This window comes from Aricia agestis, chromosome 2 (genome assembly GCF_905147365.1).
Source record: "Aricia agestis chromosome 2, ilAriAges1.1, whole genome shotgun sequence".
Taxonomy (NCBI): domain Eukaryota; kingdom Metazoa; phylum Arthropoda; class Insecta; order Lepidoptera; family Lycaenidae; genus Aricia; species Aricia agestis.
The window spans coordinates 6126521-6149993 of NC_056407.1; the positions used below are offsets into that span (position 1 = coordinate 6126521).

The 23473-nt window shown below is 36.7% G+C and overlaps 2 protein-coding genes and 1 non-coding gene across 3 annotated transcripts in view; 1 reads left to right on the forward strand and 2 right to left on the reverse strand.

The window, feature by feature from the left end:
* Positions 1–800: 800 nt before the first annotated feature.
* Positions 801–9732, reverse strand: LOC121738280 (cyclin-dependent kinase 6). The gene is made up of 7 exons (XM_042130241.1): positions 9422–9732; positions 8631–8799; positions 8061–8202; positions 7776–7943; positions 2939–3099; positions 2248–2383; positions 801–1540 (listed from the first exon to the last, which is right to left on the reverse strand). The coding sequence occupies exons 1-7, from the start codon at positions 9540–9542 to the stop codon at positions 1454–1456; spliced, it is 984 nt and encodes a 327-aa protein (XP_041986175.1). The 5' UTR covers positions 9543–9732; the 3' UTR covers positions 801–1453.
* A 565-nt stretch (positions 9733–10297) lies between these two features.
* Trnap-cgg lies at positions 10298–10369 on the reverse strand. Its single transcript has one exon. It is a non-coding gene; the product is annotated as a tRNA-Pro (tRNA).
* A 456-nt stretch (positions 10370–10825) lies between these two features.
* Positions 10826–23473, forward strand: part of LOC121738197 — a 45395-nt gene continuing 32747 nt past the window's right edge. Inside the window, exons 1-2 of the mRNA XM_042130114.1 lie at positions 10826–11097; positions 21438–21579. Coding sequence (XP_041986048.1) covers positions 21516–21579 — 64 coding nt within the window. The 5' untranslated portion in view covers positions 10826–11097; positions 21438–21515. The remainder of the gene's footprint in view (positions 11098–21437; positions 21580–23473) is intronic.

Below are 23473 nucleotides of genomic sequence, written 5' to 3' on the forward strand. Positions count from 1 at the left end.
TATGGAAGATTATATTTAAATTACCACGCGTACTAGAAAATATTTTTTCTTTTACTAAATCACTGCTTATCGTGTTTTTCATTATCATTTGTAAATATCCATAGTTCCATAATATCCGTGCTAATATTATTACTGTATGTCTGTCTGGCGCAACGTGTTATTATTTGGTGTTGTTTTTTTAATATAAGGTAATCTGATCTTAATAAATTATAAAAAAATTAGCTTTATTTTTATTTATATAATTTAAATATAATACTTGCTACTAGTTGATGCCCGCAAGCGCAACTACGTTGCGCCAAACATACAGTAATAATATTCGTACGTATAGTATGGAATTATGGATATTTTATAAATAATAATGATAAACACGTTATGCAGTGATTTAGTAAAAGAAAAAATATTTTCTAGTACGCGTGGTAATTCAAATATAATCTTCCATACCTATGGAGGATTAATCAATCAAGAACAAATCAAGAAAAACGAATAGCATATCAGCCACGACACGAATTCCGCGTTATGGTCTTTTTGTGATTGCCAGAACGCGTCGTGGCCGTTTTCATTAGAGCCACGACGCGAATTTCGCGTCGTGGCTATTTCACTGTGACCACAACGCGTTGTGAGCCATTTTTTCGCTCATTGAGCGATTTCGGTCTTTGAGCGTAACAGATATATAGTATCGCTTGAAAAAACTACGGCTGTCCGTGGCCGCTCGTGGCCGCTGGCGGCCGCGATTTCTCAAGCGATACTATGTATTACAATAATGAAGATAAAGTTTAAAATCATATGACACTGAAAGTGCTCGCCTGCCGCTGCCATTCCGGTGTAGCGCGGCCCTAAGCCGCGCATTCACGCCGCCGCATAAAAATCGAGCCTAACTTAATCCTAGTTGCATTGTAAAATACGCACCCAAAAATAGTTATCTACGCACAACTCGCATTTGGTAAACTTGTATTTTATCGTATTTTTCAATAAAATAACCGGCTTATGTAAGTCGGTTAAAAATTAAGGCACAATATTATTATGTGCTAATTAACATAAGTGCATATTTGCGCTTATTAGTGTTAATGTTCTTGAACATTTCTTTTTTGAACGCTTGTAAATTATTTAACCTCGTAGTCTTGAGGGCAATATTATTTTTACTTATATTATTCACTGCTCAATGTGGTAAGTTTTCAAACAGTTACTCTTTTGATGAGGCAATATTATTTAGTGCCGTAATTACTAGGGGGCCATGGCGACGTCGCTGCTCCATCTACACTTCCAAGCATTTTGCATTAGGACGTTTGGTGATGTAACTTGCCAAAAAGTTAACATTAATAATGTATCTCATCTAAACTACTTGGCTTAGATGACATTCAATTTAATATTAACTTCGTGGATACTGCGCTATGTGATATGTCCTATTGAGTGGTCGTACCATCAGAAAATGTTTGTAAAATATGAGCAAGTATACTTATGTAAGAGGCTCGTCGGTGAAGTAGGGGTGTTCCAGACAGTCCAGTGCCGTCAGTCTCTTCGCCGGGTCGAACACCAGCATTCCCTGAAATAGAACAAAATCGCAATTTGAAAAATGGCGTCTAGCTATTTGTGCAGGTGAAAGCGTCGCTTAAATAAGTGCTACACAGACTGCTAACGTATCGCCAAGGGCCTAATGTAAAGTAACGATTATTTTAAGCATTTGGTGTTGAGGAGACTATATTATGTTATAAGTTATACCAATCTGCTAGATGATGCCTAAACTCGAAGAGGTAACGGACAGACAGACCGACACACTTTCACATTCATAGTATTAGTAAGGATAGGCGAACCTTTTCGTATCAGGGGCCGTACCACGAAACCGTTTTGAGACTCAATCGGACGAGTATGCCGCCTCCTGTTCTAACAACGTCATTTCACGTTTGTTAGAGAAGGACGCAACATTATCGTAGGATTGTTTGAGTCTCAAAACCGTTTCGTGGTACGGGCCCAGAGCCCTGCCTGCCCTTTTTCTGAAGAAATCCGTATTTAGGTCATATAAACGTGCAACTTCATATTTTTTTGTAATCCGATACGTATTTTAAAATTTGGTGCACCAAGTCTAATTTGATGCCCACTAAGCAGAGGTTGATGTATTACAATATTCTTCATTGTTTGTAAAATAATCAATACTACTTAGTTTTGTGACGTGTGAGCGTGCTCCAAATTTAATGTCACGTGCTACTGGTGGCACTCGTGCCATTGGTTCGCCATCCCTGGGACAGGCAATACCTTGATCAAGTCCACAGCATGCGGGTGTGTCCGGGGCAGCACATCAGCCAAGTCCTGCGGCAGGTACTCGGGGAAGCTGTCCGCCAGGATAGATACGTTGTCCGGCCACTCATGACGGGACGGACGACCTATTAGCCTGGAAAACAAAAGAACGCAGACGGTTAAAAGAAAGACCATGAGGTCCATTTGCTAAACTCGTGGCGGGACGGACGACCGATAAGCGTGGAAAGTACAAAAGAACGCAGAAGGTTAAAAGAAAAACCATGAGGTCCATTTGCTAATTTGAATTACTGTTAACTCTAAGATTTTTTAAATTGATGGTATTAGCATCTCCGACCAAGACACAAACAAATTTAAGCTCACTGGTCCCCACAGTCACAGACTTTAAAATTTTTGTTTCCTTGGATATTTTACGCTGGTTTTGTAAAACCAGCGTCGAGATCGGGTACCACACGTCAGGGTCACACCGAATTTTTTATATAAATTATATTATTGTGTAATGTTTTGTACAAAAAACCATCAAAAGCTACACCGTTAACTGTGCTCTGATCGGCCGACATTGTTGCGGCCGCACAGCCTAGCTGAAATAGCCACGTGACTATTTAAGCATGAGCGCCAAGTTACCAGCGATAAATTATATATTTTCGGAAAAAGGTTCATAAAGGTTATATTCTAGGAGACCACAGCATACCGGAATATACAGTGCAGCTGCTCCGTGTCACAGGAGCCCTGCAGCAGCGGCGTGCGCGTGTGCAGCTGCGCCAGCACGCAGCCGCACGACCACACGTCCACCGCCGTGTTGTACGACGCGCCCAGCAGCACCTCCGGCGGGCGGTACCATAGCGTCACCACCTGGGAAGAGATGGCCAAAATGTACTATCAGTGAAGTTGATTCCTAGGCAGATGGCGGACCTAAATAATTTGGTCGTGTTAAGTCAAACCCATCCGACCGATGACAGCTAACATTTAACCGACGTAGGTCCGTAAACTGCCTAGGAATCGATGATAAATAAATGTCAAATGTCGAAAACGTGCAACGCCCAAACAGACAAGGCCGCACTAACGCGACGGCACGGCAGCGGCACGACGCAACACTTCACGTACCATAGAACTGACTTTTGTGTCGCGAAGCGTCGCTGTCGCGTAGTGTGTCTTCATACGATACGATCATACGATTTCATGCAAAGAATATTTGGCCGTGACGTGTCGCGTCGCTACGCTCCGCTGCAGCGTAATGTCGCGTAATGCGGTCTCATCATGGCTGTATCATGATACAAAATGCACATGATACAAAATGTACAGAAATGCACTGCCTGAGTGATGCATCACTCAGGCAGTGCATTTCTGGTCGTTAAAAGCCTTACGGTTTTACACGATGCGAAGGTCAACCAGAAATCTCACATTTCAATTATGCTTTAGTAGAGAGTAGAGACTTGCATTAATGAAAACAAATTGCCAAAATCTTATATTATGCTATTTTATTTATGTATATAATATACATATCGCTGGTTTGCAAGAATAGGGACGGAGCTAAAAATTCTTGATTTTAGAAGAGAGCATTTTTTTTATTTCTTTGTAAATATTTTACTACATAACCCAAAATGTAAATGATTTATTGAGGGATCGACTGTACCGATTAAAAGATTTATCGTAGGATTAAAAAAAACATATAAAAAAATTGAACTTTTATTAAAATCCTACGAATAATCATTTAAAAATTGTCATACAAAGGGTTTTAGACATCAGTCTTTAGGTTCATAAGTGATGAGACTCCAAATTATAAAATCAACCTATGTCGTTTATTTAGCTTTAAAGCCCTTTAAAATACAATTTTTTTATCAGAAACAATGACGAATCACTAAATATGTCACTATTTTTGAAAAAATTTCAACCATTGTTGGGACTCAACTGTAAATACGTCGATATTTTCGAAAATCGATCGTGCATTCAAGCTGTGTTATCCACGTGTATATAGCTATGTCCACACTATGCCTTTTTTTGTTCATCAAGGGCATGCGTTATAGCGCAGTCAACAGCGCAAGGCATGCCTGATGCCAGCGACGCATGCGCTCTGACCGTATCTAAAACTTTCGCTTGGTTCATTTTTTTTTTGGAATTTCTTATGACTAAATAAGCCGCACATATTGCACCCAGTAAAATGTTCTCGTCGCACATGTTACAATAATCTGACAGACACTGCAACTGAACAAAAATGACAATGTTGGCGTTGCTGTCGTTGACGCTTTCAATAATTATTGAATGCGCCAAAACGAAAGTTCAATGAGAGAAGATGACGAAAATTGAAGATGAAAGTGCATAATGTGGACATAGCCTATGCGCAACTTAGGCGCAACTGAGTTGAGCCGTTATTTGTGATTACGCTTCGAGTGTTTTGTCTCAAATGAATAATGACGCTTCTCTTTCTAGCGGACGCTGCCGCGAAAGTCAGCGCGTTGCGTCTCTGTTGACGATTAACATGTTAACAGTGTAGCTACACATTGCTGGGTAGTCACACGTTTTTTATAATAAGTTAAGAAAAGTGTATATTATGACATATTATTTAACATGAAATCATATTTAGCCCCTATAATTGCTTTAATTTAATTTTTTTTAAAGACCCACATATGATGCACACACGTATGAACTATATTTTCATCGGGAACAAATATAATGACCACCAAAAAACGCACTGATACCCTAAACTTGTTTACCAAAAAAAGATAATTAACACCAAAAAAATAAAGTCTAAAATTGCAATACTACCAGCTATCTTAGTCATGACAACACTTCAAATTGTAATCGAACACCAAATATAGTAAATGATCACCAAATAAAGTATTTGATCACCAAATATAGTAAATGATCACCAAATATAGTAAATGATCACTAAATATAGTAAATGATCACTAAATATAATAAATGATCACCAAATCCTTGTGAGCAAATCAATGCGATATTTCTGTCCAAATAAATCACTACGATTGACAAAACATGTAAGCATATTTTTAACAAAATAGTCGGCCAAGTGTGAGTCGGACATGGAGGGTTCCGTACCGTTATAGAACAAAATTAGACCTAACATTGTGTTTTTGTATGGAGCCCCTTTTAAATTATTTTTTTATTATTATTATTATTACCTAATTATTGAAGTTAACATAATATAATCAAGGCCTTTGCGAAAATATCAACGTGCCTACCGGTTGCCATTATTGAAATCGAGAAAAAAAGGCCAAAAAAAAAACGTTTAATGTATGGGAGCCCCCCTTAAATAATAATTTTATTTTGTTTTAGTACTTGTTGTTATAGCGGCAACAGATATACACAATCTGTGAAACTTTTAGAAGTCTAGCTGGAGCGGTTCTTGAGATACAGCCTAGGCCCTAGAGAAAGACAGACGGACGGACAGACATCGAAGTCTCAGTAATAGAGTCCCGTTTTTAGGGTTCCGTACCCAAAGGGTACAAATGGGACTCTTTTACTAAGACTTCGATGTCTGTCTGTCCGTCTATATGTCTTCCTCTCTATAATAGGATATTTGCTCAATAAAAATATATTTGGTTATAATTTTACACTAAAATGCTAACGTATAATGTTGGTGATCGTTTACTACTTTTGGTTTAAGTAACAATGATTTATTTGGAGTCATTTTGCATAAATAGGATAGCGAGATAATACATCTTTGGTGATCATATTTTTACATTAAAATGCTAGTATAATGTTGGTGATCATTTACTAATTTTGGTGATCATTTTACTTTAAAATGCTAGTATAATGTTGGTGATCATTTACTAATTTTGGTGATCATTTACTATTTTTGGTTTTAAGACGTTAAATCTTTGGTTATCATTTTACATTAAAATGGTGGTCTGTATTTTGGTGATCGTTTACTATTTTTGTCTGTGAAATGTTACTATTTCTGGTGATCAGTTAATTATAAGCCATTTTCATCTACCCACATGTGGTGCACTCAGTGAATTTATTAAATTCCACGTTAATTATTTTATTTTTTTCGTTTCCTTTAATACCTATCAATCAACTCGTGCACACAGCACAATATCTACTTTTGGTTTGGTGTCTTCTTCAGCTTTATTCATTTACGGCCGTTCCCAATATTTTATCTATCTCTGGTTTGGCCCTACTAGAGATAGGAATAGCTCACATTAGACATTAGTTAAAGAACCGCCGTTCAAGACCCTTCACGGAACAGGAGTTATGGCAGATTTTAGAAAATAGTGCTATTGTTTCTCATGCTATAATGCTTGTTATTAATCTTTTTATTATTTACATCTATATATATAAAACTCAAAGGTGACTGACTGATTGACATAGTGATCTATCAACGCACAGCCCAAACCACTGGACGGGTTGGGCTGAAATTTGGCATGCAGGTAGATGTTATGACGTAGGCATCCGCTAAGAAAGGATTTTGATAAATTCCAACCCCAAGGGGTTCAAATAGGGGATGAAAGTTTGTATATAATAATACTTCTTAACGCGAGCGAAGCCGCGGGCAAAAGCTCGTACATTATAATTGTCATTTTCATTATAGTCGATAAATTAGTTTGTTTTATTTTACTCTAATACTACTGAAAAAATCTAGTAACTTTACATACTCATACCTTGGGAACCCCATCGAAATGTCCCCCGGACATTGTTCAGTTAGTTTTTCTAGTTTATAGTTTATACGTGTATGCAAAAAAACAATAAGAAACTGACACGTGTATCCTTTAAAAATATTTTAAATTTCTATGAAGGTAAGACCCATATGTGGTGCACACATGTATGAACTCAAACTCAAAATGACCCACATGTGGTGCAGGCACCTGGCACAGTGAACGTGTTAAATATCAAATATTTATGATTGTTTGGCATACAGAATTCAATAAGGCAGAATTTTGAATTGCGTCGATACCTATTCTCGCAAACCAGCGATAGTTATATTATAGACTTATTTTTTCGGCTTTACGTTTTAGCGCAAGGACGCTTTGATCAAATATTTGAGAAATATTTGATCGAAGCAAGGAAGCTACAGACAGACAGACACGCTCTAGACCAGGGCCTCCCAAACTTATTTGTACTGTGACGCCCTAGGGACTTCGCTATTTCTTGACGATGCCCCTGAACCCAGCCCCCCAAAAATACTTTACAATTTTAGTACCAGCCGGGCCTACATAGGTTATCAATTACATATAATAAAAACACTACTTGGACATTTTTATTTTTATGAGAAAATAATGACCAAATCACATAAGCATAAAAATTCAAAAAAGATATTTCTGAAAGATATGAAAGCCAGCAAGGCTGGCTAATGTGAAGGATGCGCTTGCTTTTCTGAGCATAGCTTCTGAAAGCGGGGATACTGCCCGGGATGTATGAATGACACAATGTGCGCGGCGCTCACTCGATTGTGTCGACATGCGACGCCCCTAGGACAATGTCGCGATGCCTCGGGGCGTCGCGACGCACAGTTTGGGAAGCCCTGCTCTAGACTATAATATAAGTATGGGTTGTAGGAGAGAAATACATACCACGCTTGTAAGCTTCATCTCTGTGTCATACGTCTTGGCCAGTCCGAAGTCGGCAAGTTTGACTCGGCCCGTTGAGGTGACGAGTAGGTTATGGGGTTTCAAATCCCTGTGCACTATCCTATGAGAGTGCAAGAAGTCCACCCCTGATAGAATATCATATGACATACTCTAAAAAGAAGAAAAGAAAGAAAATTTAAAGTAAATTACAGGACTTAAACCTATAGTAGTCTAGGCTAAATATTTTTTTTACTAAAATATAATATGAACAGTAAGTATAGCACATACCTTTATTCTATTTTCCGACAATGGTCCCGGAGCCCTTTTCAAATAAGAGTCCAAATCTTGTTCAACATGCTCAAATACAAGGAAAAGGACTAGTTGATGTTCCCGCTCCATAGACTGCCCCCCATGGCATACATCTAGAAGACTGAAAAGAAAAGATGAATTTTTAATATTTTCAAAACCCAAAGAACAGCCTACTGCAAAATGCTAGATTTAAATAACTATGTTTAAATTATGGCTTATACATAGTTCAGAAATATACAAATATGATATAAAGTCGCAGTTATTTTCTATAATATACTTAAATATGATAAGTGATTTTCTTTAACCACTTTTTACTCCTTGATTATTATTTCTTTTATGAAGTTTGAATGGGTTACACCAGCATGACTTAGGGCTCCCGTACATAACTGTGAATTTACATTGCATCGCAAAAATCTGTAACAAAACTCATACTAAAAATGACAATGTGATGTGATGCAAATTCGCAGTTTTGTGTGGGAGCTTACTGGTTACACATGATAAAAATAAAACAGTAAGTTAACAAAACAATATTAGGCAATAAAAGCTCACCGTACAATATTAGGGTGTCTATAAGCTTCGAGCTGCCGCAGCAGAGCTATTTCTCTTAGCGTAGACAGTGGTATTCCATCCTCGGTGAGGGCTACCTTTACTTTCTTCATCGCAACTATCTGACCTCCATTGTGCAAGTCTCTGGCTTTGTATACTGTACCATAGGCACCTGGAATCATTTATTAACTAATCATTAGCTGTTATCTTCTAATCTTGTTATTGGTATAAACTATTTAGATTTTATAAGAATGAAAAATGACCAAAGTTCAGAAATTTTTGTAGGTAAGTACTGTAAAAATACTAAATATTTTTTTTTTTAATGTTGTAATTGGATAGAATATTTTTGAAACTATTTGCTCTTAATCTAAATTTAAAAATAATGAATAAACAGACTGGATGTAATGTATTTGATTTACAATTATTTACTTGGTGCTAGACACTGTAAGAAGTGTGTTAAATGCTATGGACAAATGACTTTTAAGAATATTTTAAAAACAAAAACCGACCAGGATCCCAGCCCAGGGAATCTATTATGGGGTCAACAACCAGTACCCCATAACATGTTTACGTTATTTTTTCATGGTGCAGTGTAAGGAAATTTATAAATTGCAACAACTATAACAGCCCACAACCTGCCCAGAAAACTCTTTGATAATCCAGAACCTAGGCTGGCTGCTAGGCTAGGCTTAATAATATGGTTGTCGAATAAATGGATAATGTATGCTTATGCGCCGGCGTCCGGCACATGGTGTATTTCAAAGGTTAGAAAAAGAAAACTATGTAATACACACCTGTTCCAATAACATTAAGCTCCTCGTATTTTCTTGCAGTTTGAAATAATACACTAACATCATTCACAGAAGCTCTAGGTGTCGGACTTTTCGAGGTACTGCTATCACTTGAACCCGACATTGTGAAAACAAGTTACAAGTTTACGGTGAAGTTTACAACTTCGAAGAATGAAATTAATTAAAGGTTTTGTAACAAAATGAACTTCATTTCAATTTACTTTACAAAGCACTAATAAAATCGGACAAAAATATGAATGAAAAATTGTGATTCAACGATATACTCTGAATAAATAAAAGCCAATGTACGAAATAACATGAATCAAATCAAAACAGAGGGGTTCGGGGGGAAGTTGTGTTGTAGTAAACACCTGTTGCATTATGCGACTAATATGTATGCCATACAATGACAACATTAAATCCTAGGACAAGCTTTCCTCCTAAAATTAGTCGGATTTGAAAGCAAATGTGTAAAAGCCTGCCACCTAGTAACAACCTAGTACAAAATCCTGAAAGGTTTTGAATTTAAAAATTATTAATGTCGAGAGATGGCGTTAGGAGTAATTATTGGAATGAAATTTTTGAACAAAATCTACTTTTTCAATAAATTATTATTTTAAATATACATAATATTATACTTGAAATCTTTTGTAGTCTTTTTCATTTTACCTGTTACATAATATATTATTTTTGTTTTAAGATTAACAAACAAAAAATATATTTTTGGTCAAACACCAAGTACGATAACCGAACGTTCCCATGCATAAGCATAAAACTATGATAACTATATACATTAATAAAAAAAATCTAAATGATGTTTAACAATAAAACGCGAGTACGTCAACATCAACTTAAATAAAACAAAAAGTTTATATCACTGGGCTCGTCCGGGATTTGAACCCGGGACCTCTCGCACCCGAAGCGAGAATCATACCCCTAGACCAACGAGCCATGTCTGAGATGATCGAATTTATGTTAATTATTCCAAAATAGTGTTTCTTACCAACTTCATGGAAAATGAAAAACAAAACACATTTAAAATTATTATTTATTATATTTTGCTCCTAATTTAAATAGAAGGGCTCAAAAATGGAGAAGCTTTAGTTAAGTTATTTCGAAAATTTACAAATTTCTCACTTAAGTTTTTCACACACAAATTTCTCAAAAAATATGTAACTCATAAGAAGTACCTAAATTAATTTGTTACTTGAATCTAGTCATAATAATGGTCGTATATCAGAAAACACCTTTACGTATTTTAGAAAGTCGAGCGCGAAAGGAGAAAAAAAATTACCGCTACATGACACCCTATATCCGTCACACTCTTCCGCGTGGCAACGTCATCTTTCATCTTCTTCTAACACATGAGTGAGTCGCTTAGATCGCGCCAGTTGAATTAACTTCGAATAGAGTAGCGCGCGTTCCCTCAAAATATTTTCCGATTATTTTCGAAAAGAAAAACTCGACGTGGGACAACGAACTGTTTACGAATTTACGTTATAATCCTTATATTTTTATTCTGGCGAAATCGTCGAGTGGTTTTATATTATATGCGAGCTCAATCTGTGAACTAAGCAAACGGAACTAGTGTGTCGGTGTAAGGTGAAAGTTACGGTGTGAAAAAGTGTGGCTTTATCTTAAAAACAGCTGATTTCGAATTTTGAGATTTTTAAATACTGGTAAGTCAGTTTCCTAAATATTTGTATTGTTGTTCGTGTGATTACTTTGCATCGTTATGTTTTGACTCTGAAGCTGCCGGTGAGCCAGGCATACGAAGATCGTTACACAGCTACGTTGAATCCAGCAATCGCATTCACATCCACGTATAAATTTTTAGTTTAAGAGAGTCTGCAGTCGTTGTGGACTTTCCTTATTCTGACTTCTGAGGCGTCAAAATGCAAACTTGTCCTTTGGCTGGTCTAGCAGGAACTTTGTCGACATTGTTGGTAGCTTTTGTTTTTCTTCGTGAGAAATTGTAAAATACGAGTACCTAAGTATAATTTAAGTAATAAATTATTATTACTGATACCTACCTAACATTGGCCTTATTAGGAGCTGTGTTTGTTGCAAGGCAATTTGGAAGAGCCCAAAACTTAAGTTTAATAAATGGCTATTGAAGGTAGGTTAAAATGTGATTTTTAATATTATGATACCTAATAAAACAGAGCATGAGAATTTGTTTTATTTAGTTAACGAATAAAAAGTATTTTCCCGTTAGATTGGCCTACCATGGTCAACAGGTCAACCCTCCTTAATATTATGGATGAGAAATTTCGATAATTTCCAAATTTGCCAGGACACGATCGAAGACAACTTACAAAGTCCCAGAAATTCCCCGGTCTTTACTCTTAAGAGAAATTATATCGAGATTATAATATTATAATATTTATTCGAATTTCGATTCCTAGAGTTGTGAATTTAAATTTATAAACAATCAACATATAAAATGTGCCTTCCACCCTTTTCTTAATCTAAGACGGTAAGTCTACGTACCTAATAGGTATAGGTAGGTATACCTATAGGCTATATGAGTTCATAAGAGGTACGATGAAAAATTTTCATCGGAAATGATGGGAAAATGGAAAATGCTAGAGCTAAAGCAAAGTTAGAAAATGCGTTAGAAAGGTACCTAAGTAAAACCATGTTTTTTTTTATTTGTAAGTTGAACAATGAATGAAATAATCCGTTATGCAATTTATTAAGAGCGAGTCATAGCACTTAATTAAAAAAGAAAGTTTCATATTACATTTGTGACTGGAAAGTGTTTTCAACATTTTGTTTTATTGTTTCGGGTCTAGATTAAAAAAAAATAACCGGTAATGCTCTAGCAGTACCTTTGGTAATACCCGCTAGAATATTACAGGGTCCACAAACGCAAGTAAAAATATTATTTTTACAGTGGCAGTTGGCGTCTTTATGTGGAGACAAAATAATTAACCTAAGCAGTAGAATTCAGACGAATTTAGGGTAGGAACCCAGATACATAGGTATTATATTTACATCTGCCGAACGAATTGCAGTGAATGAAGAGACACTAGATAATATTGTATGTACCTATAACCACAGAATAGATAACAGTTGCTATAACTTTCCTGTCTAAATTTAGGCGCGATTGAATTCTATGCATTTAGGCAGATGTAAATTACTTAAGTATTTGTTTGCATTAAAAAGACACTAAATAAATTATACTCGTTGCCCGTTTTCATAAAAAAAATTACAATAAGTAATTCAGAGTACCTAAAGGACGAAAGTTCAGTTTTCTCCAAGACCACAAAACGCAAAAACCCGCAATGCAATCTTCATTTATATCAATAATCCTTTATAATATTATGAGAATCATCCAGAGTCTAGACTCTAGAGTCTAGAGCCTTATTTTTTCCACTATTAAAATCCAAATTAACGCAAAGTACGTGTCTAATAAGAGTAATAAGAATATCGTAGCGAGGATCCTATTATTATGATAATATTACATATATTATGATTTTTTATTTTACGAGCCTTATATCTGTTGTTTAAAAACAAAGTTTATAAGTATTTGTAGTGCCAGTAACCCAAATAACTAATCGAGGAACCGGTTCAAAACTGGAACCCCATAGATGTTCCACACTTGCGGGTCGTTCAGAGTTATTTTACCTTGGAGTTTCTATGAGAGTGATCCTTATGTCCTTGGCATAAAAGTGTTATGATCCGAATACCTACTGAGTAGGTACTTGAAGGAATATAATTTGGGAACTAGTAATAGTTAATAGTAAACCTTGTACTTAATTTAATTACGAGTTTCAAAATGGACTTAATTCGTATGTGAACCTTATGTTTAAACAGTATTTTAACACTCGCATTCCGAGAGTATATAAAAATGTTACCTAATAGCTCTGAAAATTCTGTATTGCACGAAGGAGTCCCAGAAAAACCTCAAAGGTCACAGTGACGTCAGGGCGTCAGGGCGATTATACGTGGGAGAGCCATGCTTCGGCACGAATGGGCCGGTTCGACCGGAGAAATACCACGTTCTCACAGAAAACCGGCGTGAAACAGCGCTTGCGCTGTGTTTCGCCGAGTGAGTGAGTTTACCGGAGGTCCAATCCCCTACCCTATTCCCTTCCCTACCCTCCCCTATTACCCTATTCCCTCTTAAAAGGCCGGCAAGCACCTGCAGCTCTTCTGATGCTGCGAGTGTCCATGGGCGACGGGAGTTGCTTTCCATCAGGTGACCCGTTTGCCCCCCTTATTTCATAAAAAAAAGGGCTGCAATGACTTTGCCTTCGAGGAAAAAAAACTTTATGCACTGGCTCCAGTTTCGTGGGTTTTAAAAACTAAAATATTATGTGTTTTGCAGCTTTATCACAAGTCACAATCAAATCCATACTAATATTATAAATGCGAAAGTATCTCTGTCTGTCTGTCTGTCTGTCTGTCTGTCTTGCTTTCACGCCAAAACTACTGAACCGATTGCAATGAAATTTTGTATACAGTTATTCTAGAGTCTGAGAAAGGACATAGGCTACATTTTGATGTGGGAAAATATCTTATTTCCATGAAAATATCGATGAAAATGAATTCGCATTGCGCGTGGCCAGCGCTCATCCCGGGGGTCCTGGGTTCGAGTCCCGCAGGCGGAACAAAAAGTTTTCAATGTTCCTGGGTCTTGGATGTGTATTAAAATAAAATTTTAAAAATCTTAAACATATTTTATGTATAATATTATAAAAAATCCAGAAATATATCGATGGAATGAACATTTTAGTTCTAATACGATTCAACAGATGGCGTTTTATTTTTTACTTTATTGTAACATAGAACTAATCATACTTATTAGTTAGTATGTTTTTGGTTATAGTTTTTAATACGTTAGAATATTATGTTTAATAATATTATCACTCGGTATAATAATAATCAATCTATCTTATCTTATGTAGAACTCCTACTGCATTTCTAATCCATACTATCCATACTATTAATATTATAAATGCGAAAGTATCTCTGTCTGTCTGTCTGTCTGTCTGTCTGTCTGTCTGTCTGTCTGTCTTGCTTTCACGCCAAAACTACTGAACCGATTGCAATGAAATTTTGTATACAGTTATTCTAGAGTCTGAGAAAGGACATAGGCTACATTTTGATGTGGGAAAATATCTTATTTCCATGAAAATATCGATGAAAATGAATTCGCATTGCGCGTGGCCAGCGCTCATCCCGGGGGTCCTGGGTTCGAGTCCCGCAGGCGGAACAAAAAGTTTTCAATGTTCCTGGGTCTTGGATGTGTATTAAAATAAAATTTCAAAAATCTTAAACATATTTTATGTATAATATTATAAAAAATCCAGAAATATATCGATGGAATGAACATTTTAGTTCTAATACGATTCAACAGATGGCGTTTTATTTTTTACTTTATTGTAACACTAGCTGTTGCCCGCGACTTCGTCCGCGTGGACTTTAGTTTATATCGCGCGGTGTCAACAAAATTTGTGTCAAATTTAAAAACTTTTTAAAACCCTGGTAAGTGGTACCCCTCTTAGGGCCGCGCTACACCGGAATGGCAGCGCTGCAGAAAGTGCTCGCCTCGCCGCTGCCATTCCGGTGTAGCGCGGCCCTTAATTAATCAAAATACCCAAAAACAGCTGTGCAGTGTGCACATAATCTATACTAATATTATAAATGCGAAAGTATCTCTGTCTGTCTGTCTGTCTGTCTCGCTTTCACGCCAAACGCCAAAACTACCGAACCGATTGTAATGAAATGTTGTATACAGATAGTCTAAAGCCTGAGAAAGAACATAGGCTACTTTTTTCCTGGAAAAAAGGGTTGTCAGGGGGTGAAAATGCGTAAATTTGTTCAAATTAAGTTAGTTCCAAAAATTCATAATAGATGGCGCCGTGCGTCTTCTATATCGCGCTGACGCTTGCTCTAAAGTCTTTCTATAAGAGGTGGTATCATCTTATATTTAAGTTTTGATTTTTTTCGATTGTTATATCTATTCTGCGGTATTAAATAACTCAGTACTTTATCTGTGCAGTGACGTAACCTTAAACCTATCAATGATAAATAGTTTATGGATAAAGTTGTGTAATTGGGGGGCTAAATAAGCTTTAGGCATAAAATATAAAGTTTAATATAAAAAGATGAAATACTTATTGTGTGCACACTGCACAGCTGTATTGATTTAAGGGGTACCAGGGTTTTTTTATAAAAGCTTTTGACACCAATTTTGTTGACATCGCGCTTTATAAACTGAAGTCCACGCGGACGAAGTCGCGGGCAACAGCTAGTACTCTATCATTCCATAGAATTGTACGGTTTCGGGACGAATAATATCATCCTTTAATAGCCTATATTCTGATAGGCAATTTAGATATCAATTAGGTTTAAGCAGTTCTTGCGTACAGCAGTAAAAACCAGTTATAACCAGTGACGGATTAACCCTTAATCAATCAAAATAAGCAATTGCCTAGGGCATCACGTCTGAGGGGGCACCAGAAGAAGGACAAAAATCATCCGTCACCAAAAACCACACCAAAAATGTTTCTAGGAAAAAAGTAATGTTTTTAGGTGGTAAATTTTTAGTTTAAAGGCCGATTCTAGTTGACATACGGATTAGGAGGGGGGGGGGGGGGGGGGGGGGGTGTACACAGGCATGGATTGCTTAGGGCATCAAGTAGTCTTAATCCGTCACTGGTTATATCTTATAGTGTTCAGAAATAAGGAGGAATATATTATAAAATTAAAGACTAAGGGTTGCCATTGTTTATAATATTTTCGTCTTTAATATATTATAAACAATGGCAACCCTTAGGTATACTTTAAAAGTCATCCCTTAGTTAAAAATGTTCTGAAAGGTCTTGTTCTTACCTTGTTTTAATGCAAAAATAGACTCATAGTTATTCTTAGTATTATTAGTAAGACGGAAAAGACCGTTTCTTAACATTGACGAATTGTCTCCAGTGCACAGTGGCGAAATCTTACGCGTCGCGACGGTAAACCCCTATGTTGCATAATTTGCACGCAACATCCGTTTGTGAATCACAAAGCGGATCCGGAGCGGAATCCAGGCCAGTAGAATAACTTAAACACTAGTATCGAACATACTTTTTCGCTTATAATATTATCTGGAACGTATATTAATGCTCAGCCAGGCGCAGGCAGGTAATCTTTAATCTCCAAGCAGGTGCTTTATTATTTGTTGTAAATAACTCACGCGAAATAGCTAATTTATAACCACAATCTTATTGCAACCACTTCCATAGATCTGTTTTGAAATTATCCCTGCATGGCTATCTCTACTTTCTGCGTCTTTGTCAAAGAGACAACATGAAGTAACCGGTGTAACCCATAGGCCAGGGCTAACTCTACCCGAATTCTTACATGTTTGCCTTAGGAGACAGCAACAAATTGTAAGCATAAGAATTTTATAATGTTTTCGCGTAGCGCGTAGGTGTCATCGGGTGAATAAATCCAATCTATATACGTATACCATTAAATAATCATGGTATACTTATTTAAAATTACATATTATTACAAATATTAGACTTTAGAGTATTCTCTATGTACGTACCTAGAACATCCTTTAAATAACATTAAATCGGAGGTCAAATAAAAACAGACAGCCTTGAAATCCCATAGGAATAGTCGAGGCGTGAGATTGAAAGTCAAAACATATCCGTTGAATGGGTTAGTGTATGTGGGCCACCTGACACCGTTACAGCCATCCGACGAGTTTACAACCTGCGATAACGCTACACGCATTCCGAGCGATGGGCGCGCCGACCGGCAACCCTAGCTGCCGTAGTTCCCGTGACGGCACGTTGTATCATCACCTGTGGAGATAAACTAAAGGTGCCGTTTCGATCTTTACCGCGGCCAATCGCGACCGACAAAAATTCAATTAAAATGCCACTTTATGACAGACTACAGTAAATTATAGCATAGAGTAGGATATAATTTGAATTTTTATCACTAGAGTCTGTCATAAAGTGACATTTTAATTGAATTTTTCGGAACGAAAAATTATCGGAACGCCACCTTAAGTTTATCTCCACTGTTTGTATATACTTTCGCATTTCTACTGGTGGCCGTGCTAGGGCTACAGCTTGAAGTCGTCTCGTCTTTAGCCTTTTTTACATGGGGAAATACTTTACGCATCCCCGGCGGATTGGAGCGAACGAACGGGGTACGGGGGACTTCCCAGTACCGACTAGAACCCCCTGGTGCTCCACTTCCCGCATATGGCGGAGTTGCGGGTACGATAGAACCTACCACCATGAACCATCGAACAACACATACAACCATCCAACCTTACATCTGTGAAGTTGTATACAAATCAAGCAAAAACTAGAATCAGTTAGTTATAAAAACAGATACATTCTACAAACAACAGAATGAGGCCATCAAGTATTTAAAGATAACGAAAAGCAGGTGGTAATAATTCTCTACAATTCCACTTACCACGTAGAGCACCACTGCATTCAAAGACATTTGATTATAAAGTAGGACCATTTACATCATTCAAGAAGGATGAAGATAAAAATCTTCAATAAATATAGTTTGAGAGAAAATGTATGAAGTTTATGTCAAAATTTTCATTAAATCAAAGTTAGATTAAAGTATAAAAAATTAAAAAGCATTCTGACTGCGGCCATGAATTTATTTTGTTAAAGAAGCTAATGTTGCGTTGGTTTGTTCCTTATTGTTGGTTATCATGATTGTTGATATTTGGGTAGTTACACCCAAAGATTGCTATAAGTCTACATTTTCCATTATTAATGTTCATATAACAAACACGCCAAAACAAAACCATGACAAGTCCACTAGTTTGGCTTGAGTTTCGCGACATGTTTGGAGGCTATAACGGAACTATAATGTATGCAGTGACGAATTCGCGACTACAACCATGTCACGGATGTCCTTCGATCGCTAAAATTGGGGTCAGCCGTTGAAGCCATAATATTATGTAGAGCGTTTAGGAGTCGCAGACCAATTGCCGCACTTCAGAGACTTTTATTGATTACTTAAATTTAATTTAATAAAGATTTTGATAAACTACATAATATATTTTCTGACTAACTCTTCATTAAATTAAATTAGCCAATTAATTGTTAAGGGTGGGTTGCACCAACTTACTTTAACTATAACTTTAACCATAACAGAATGTCAAATGAACTGTCAAATCCCTAGTAAAAGTCCATAGTGGACGCCATATTTGACGATAACCTTAACTATCACTAGGCCTCGGTGCAACCCACCCTAACGTTTCTGAGTACGGCAGTTGAAGTAATGAAGTCATCTTTTTATGTCTTGGTTGTTCGATGTTTCTTCTTGAAACAAATTCTAACATTTCAAAACTGTTTTGTCTGTTATTTATAAATGATATTAGTATACAATACTGTATAAAATTTTCCGAAGCCCAAAGTTCGTTGAACTACCCAATAAAACTTAACACACCATATTTGTTGAAAACACCGCTACTGTGGCTTCACATAGGAATTTTAAATTAAAAGCAATTTACACAACTTGTTGGGCACATAAAATATACAATTTAACATTACAGTTATAAGATAAAACTTCGAGAGGTAGAGAAAATGTAAGATTTATTTATGTTATGCGCAGCATTAGAATCTGCATTAATTCCATTAATACCCTGTAAAACCGGGGAGATAAACTAGACAAACTAGAGCCTTGATTGACTAACGTCAAAAAAATTACCAATTAATAACTGTTGAATATATAAACTCCTGTCAAAAAACATTTAGAAACGAGGCATATAACACAAGTTACATAGTATGAACTTTGTATAAATAAAGTCAGTCATTAGCCCCCACCGACAAACCCAAACTTTGGACCCACAAATTTGGGCGCGCCGGCTCTGTCAGCTTTCATACTCCAACCTTAAAAGTACGGTTTATTTGTATTCACAGCGCATCAGAGCTATCAGGTCAACAAAACGTTATATCATTATTATTCAATAAAATTGTTCCATACTGAATTGAGGTGACGAAATAAGTAAGTAATGTGCAACACGTAGCTCTACAATCTATATAACTTTGTACCGTACATAATGTGCGTTCAAAAAACCTGTGAAATGCAACTGAGATAATATAATATCTTATAGTCTATAGTCTATACTCTATCCGTATCTACTTAATAATAATTTATTGTAATAACTTTATTTAATTGGTAAATTTGATCTTTGTTCAAACATTCAACGGCCTCACTAACGTGGTGTGAAGCAACCATAGGTTATTGATTATTATTATATTAAATTTACGTCGCTTTACTATTATCTACCTCTTGGATAAATATATAATATCTAATCTGTTAAGTTAGATTATCTATTATAATATGAATATAATAGATAATCTAAATGATAGAAAATGATCCAGAATGAATCTGGATCATTTTCTCATTCTGGATTCAGGCGCGGTCGCAGCCTGAAATTTTGGGGGGGGGGGTCACTCAGTAGTCACTACAGTATTTTTTTTATCTGCGCCCTCGGACGGTTCTGGGTTCACAGCAGCTGTCTAAGGTCGGACAAAGTGGTGGTTAGGGGATAGCTCTTTTATTATTTAGCAAGATTTTGAGATTTTTCAATTTTACCTTAGATTTTGGGGGGGGTCATGTCCCCTGTGCCCCCCCCCCCCTTCGGACCGCGCCTGTCTGGATTTACCTTTAATGCCTCCAAAGGAAACCTGATCTGCCCTAAAGTTCTGTATATTTGCTAACATATTAGTGTGATATTACTTATAATAAAATACGGCCATTAAAATATAATTGCAACAAGTGCATAGGCAATGTTTTGCAGCTGTAAGTCATTTTAGTTTTAGCAGGCATTTAAAATTACCGTATTATATTTTTAGATTTAAAATAGTTTTCTAGGCCAATTATTAAGTTATGAATACTATTATTCATCGAATCGAAAGGAATCTCGACCCAGTTACAAACAAGTTTATAATACAACAAATTACTTCTGAACTAGTGGTGTGGGTGTAAATTCTACAAAGCTGCAAAAACGCTTCTATTGAAAAATATCTTTTTGTAAGTCGTCACTTACGAGTATAGATTGACAACCTCTGTGGCTCAGTGGTGAGCGTTGGTAGCTCAAGCCGGGGGTTGCGGGTTCGAATCCCGCCGACGGAACAAAAAGTTTTTCAATGTTCCCGGGTCTGGATGTGTATTAAATATGTGTATGATATAATAAAAATCTTAAATATATGTATAGTATAAAAGTATTAAATATATTTCCGTTGTCTGGTACCTGTAACACAAGTCCTTTAGGTACTTAGCACGGGGCCAGACTGACGTGGTGTGAAGCGTCCATAGATATTATTATTATTATTATTATTATAGAGGCATAAACAATAATCACAGATCTCCAGTTTTTTTGGTCGATAACAGTCATCAAACTCTGCTGTGCAACTAATATTAGCTGTAGAATACTTAACAAATTAATTACGCAAAGGACGGAGCAGAGGGCGCTACTGGCATATACAGTAAATAACAATCCAACCGAAATCCGACATGTATACGTGAAACGTTGTCAATCGTCGCAAAATTTACAAAACATTTTGTTTAATGCCTGTGCTGGTGCGGGCTTGGAAACATTGCAGTAATATTATATCCTATAAGGTTAAATTAGACCGCAAAGCGACGCGTAGATGCATTTCTAAATTTGTATGGATTTGATAGATTTTCGAGACGTCTCACTCAATTGAGATCTATCAAATCAGTACAAATTCAGAAAATCATCTACGAGTCACGTTGCGGTCTCAATTGACCTTTAATTGTAATAATTAAGATTATTTACATCTCAACTAAAACCAAATTTATTCGAGTACCATTTTGCACTTATCCTTTAAAGGTTTTTGCATGTTCTTAACAAAGCAAAACGTTTTTGGTAGAGCCGTTACGTTCTATGCCGTTACGTTCTATGCATAAAGTTAATAGGTATATTAACTTTATGGTTCTATGACAACTCATCAAAGCCCCCAAATAAATAACTCAAGGGACTAACAATGTTATTTTGTTTCAGGTTTACCTACAGTGATGTGATAGCATGTGACGTGATCGGCGCCCGCGCGGATGGCACAGCGCGCACAGTGAAAGCAACATGGTCGGCGCAAGATGGCGGCAGTGGGTCGCGGTGCTCGCGCTCCTCGTGCCTGTCATACATGGTCAGTGGTTATTGTAAAGGTTCACGTTGGACTATGATGGATTACCATGATTGCGGAACTGTCTACAGCAGGAACGACTTCGATCGTGGGCAATCTTAAAATCGTAATCACTTCATCCACCATGGTCAAACCTATATTATAAAGAAGCCACCAAACACGGGTGAAATATTATATTCTTTAGACCTGGGCTCTGATTCACAATGCCCAATTTGATTTTGATTCGGAAACTTCACCGCGTGACATCAAATAAACGCTCGTCGTGCTAGGCGTTGACCAATGACCGCGCGGTAAAGTTTCCGAATTCGTGTCGATCGAGAATCGTGAATAGCCCTGCAGATTAGTCAACAAAAATTTTGTCTGTATTTTATACCCAACACGAAGATAAATCAGTCACCGTGACAAATTGTTTAGCAGCCTCTTCACGTCGGCGGAGGCATCTGCCAACGTTATCTGCACCTGCTGGTGACGTGAAATGGAGCAATCGACAGATGCATCCGTCGAAAATAGGAGCAGCTTTTACCACCTCCAATGAAACTGCAGTTAATGAGACTGATGAACTTTTTAAGCTATCTTCGATTTAAACGCAGTCTTTGAAATTAATATTGTGTAAAATGTTTGGGCCAAATTCTGAAATAGACGGCCAATATGCTACAAAAAATGCTTTATCAATACGGAATATTAAGTTGGAGCAGAGGGCGCTACTAGCACATACAGTAAATATAATCCGACCAAAATCCGACATGTTGCACATCTCTTATCAGAATATTGACGGAAATGTTGTTAAACGACGGACAAAACATTTCGTTTAATGTCTGTGGTAAAGCTGCCTCTATCTTGAAAATATTACAGTAATATGTCCTATTATTGGGGTTCTGTGCCCAAGGGTAAAAACGGGACCCTATTACTGAGACTTCGATGTCTGTCTGTCTGTCTCCAGGCAGGTTTGAGATAGTCTTGTATATCAAGAACTGTTATAGCTTGAGTTCTGAAATTTTTACAGATTGTGTATATCTGTTGCCGCTATAACAACAAATACTGAAAACAAAATAAAATTAATATTTAAGGGGGGCTCCCATACAACAAACGTTATTTTTTTTGTCTTTTTGGCTCGTAATCCATAATGGCAACATATAGGCAATTGATTTTTTTACAAAATCCTCAATTATATGTGTACTTTAATATTAAATAGTAAAATTAAAATAAAATAAATAATTAAGTGGGGCTCCCATACAAAAGCACAATTTTTTCCCTATTTACGCTCTATAACGGTATGGAACCCTTCGTGCGCGAGTCCGACTCGCACTTGTCCGATTATATCAGCTATATAGTTTTCTGTACAAATGGAATTGAAATTGTCCCTTGAAGAGACAGACAATAATTGAAAAAGTCATCTCACACATCCGATGTCAGCGAGCTTTCCGATTCACCTGTACAAATTGTATGAAGACAATTGAGATGAACACCTAGTTAAGGCGAGAAAGCGTATCAAATAACTCACACTCAAATTTAAATAACACTATTACTTGGTTGAAATAATTTTCTTACGTAATGGAGAACTTGTGCTATACGAGTACATAATATATGATGATCGTGTAGAGCTCTGTGTGTAGCTACATTAATTTAAAGCTTATTTCCTGAGCAGTAAGGTCAAAAATTGGATACTTACCGGATTTTTGGCGTCCAAGTCGTGATCAGTCATCTATGACAAGACTAAGGACACGGAGTTCAATGAACTTCATTGGATATGGAGCAGTTAATCAAAGCTGGAGCATTCTTAAATCTTAAATAAAGCTATTTCCTGTAGATGCAAATAGTAACTATTTCAAAACATTACATGGTACAAAAATGTACGCAAGATTATTATAAAGACTTTTTCAGTTTTTGATATTGTGTG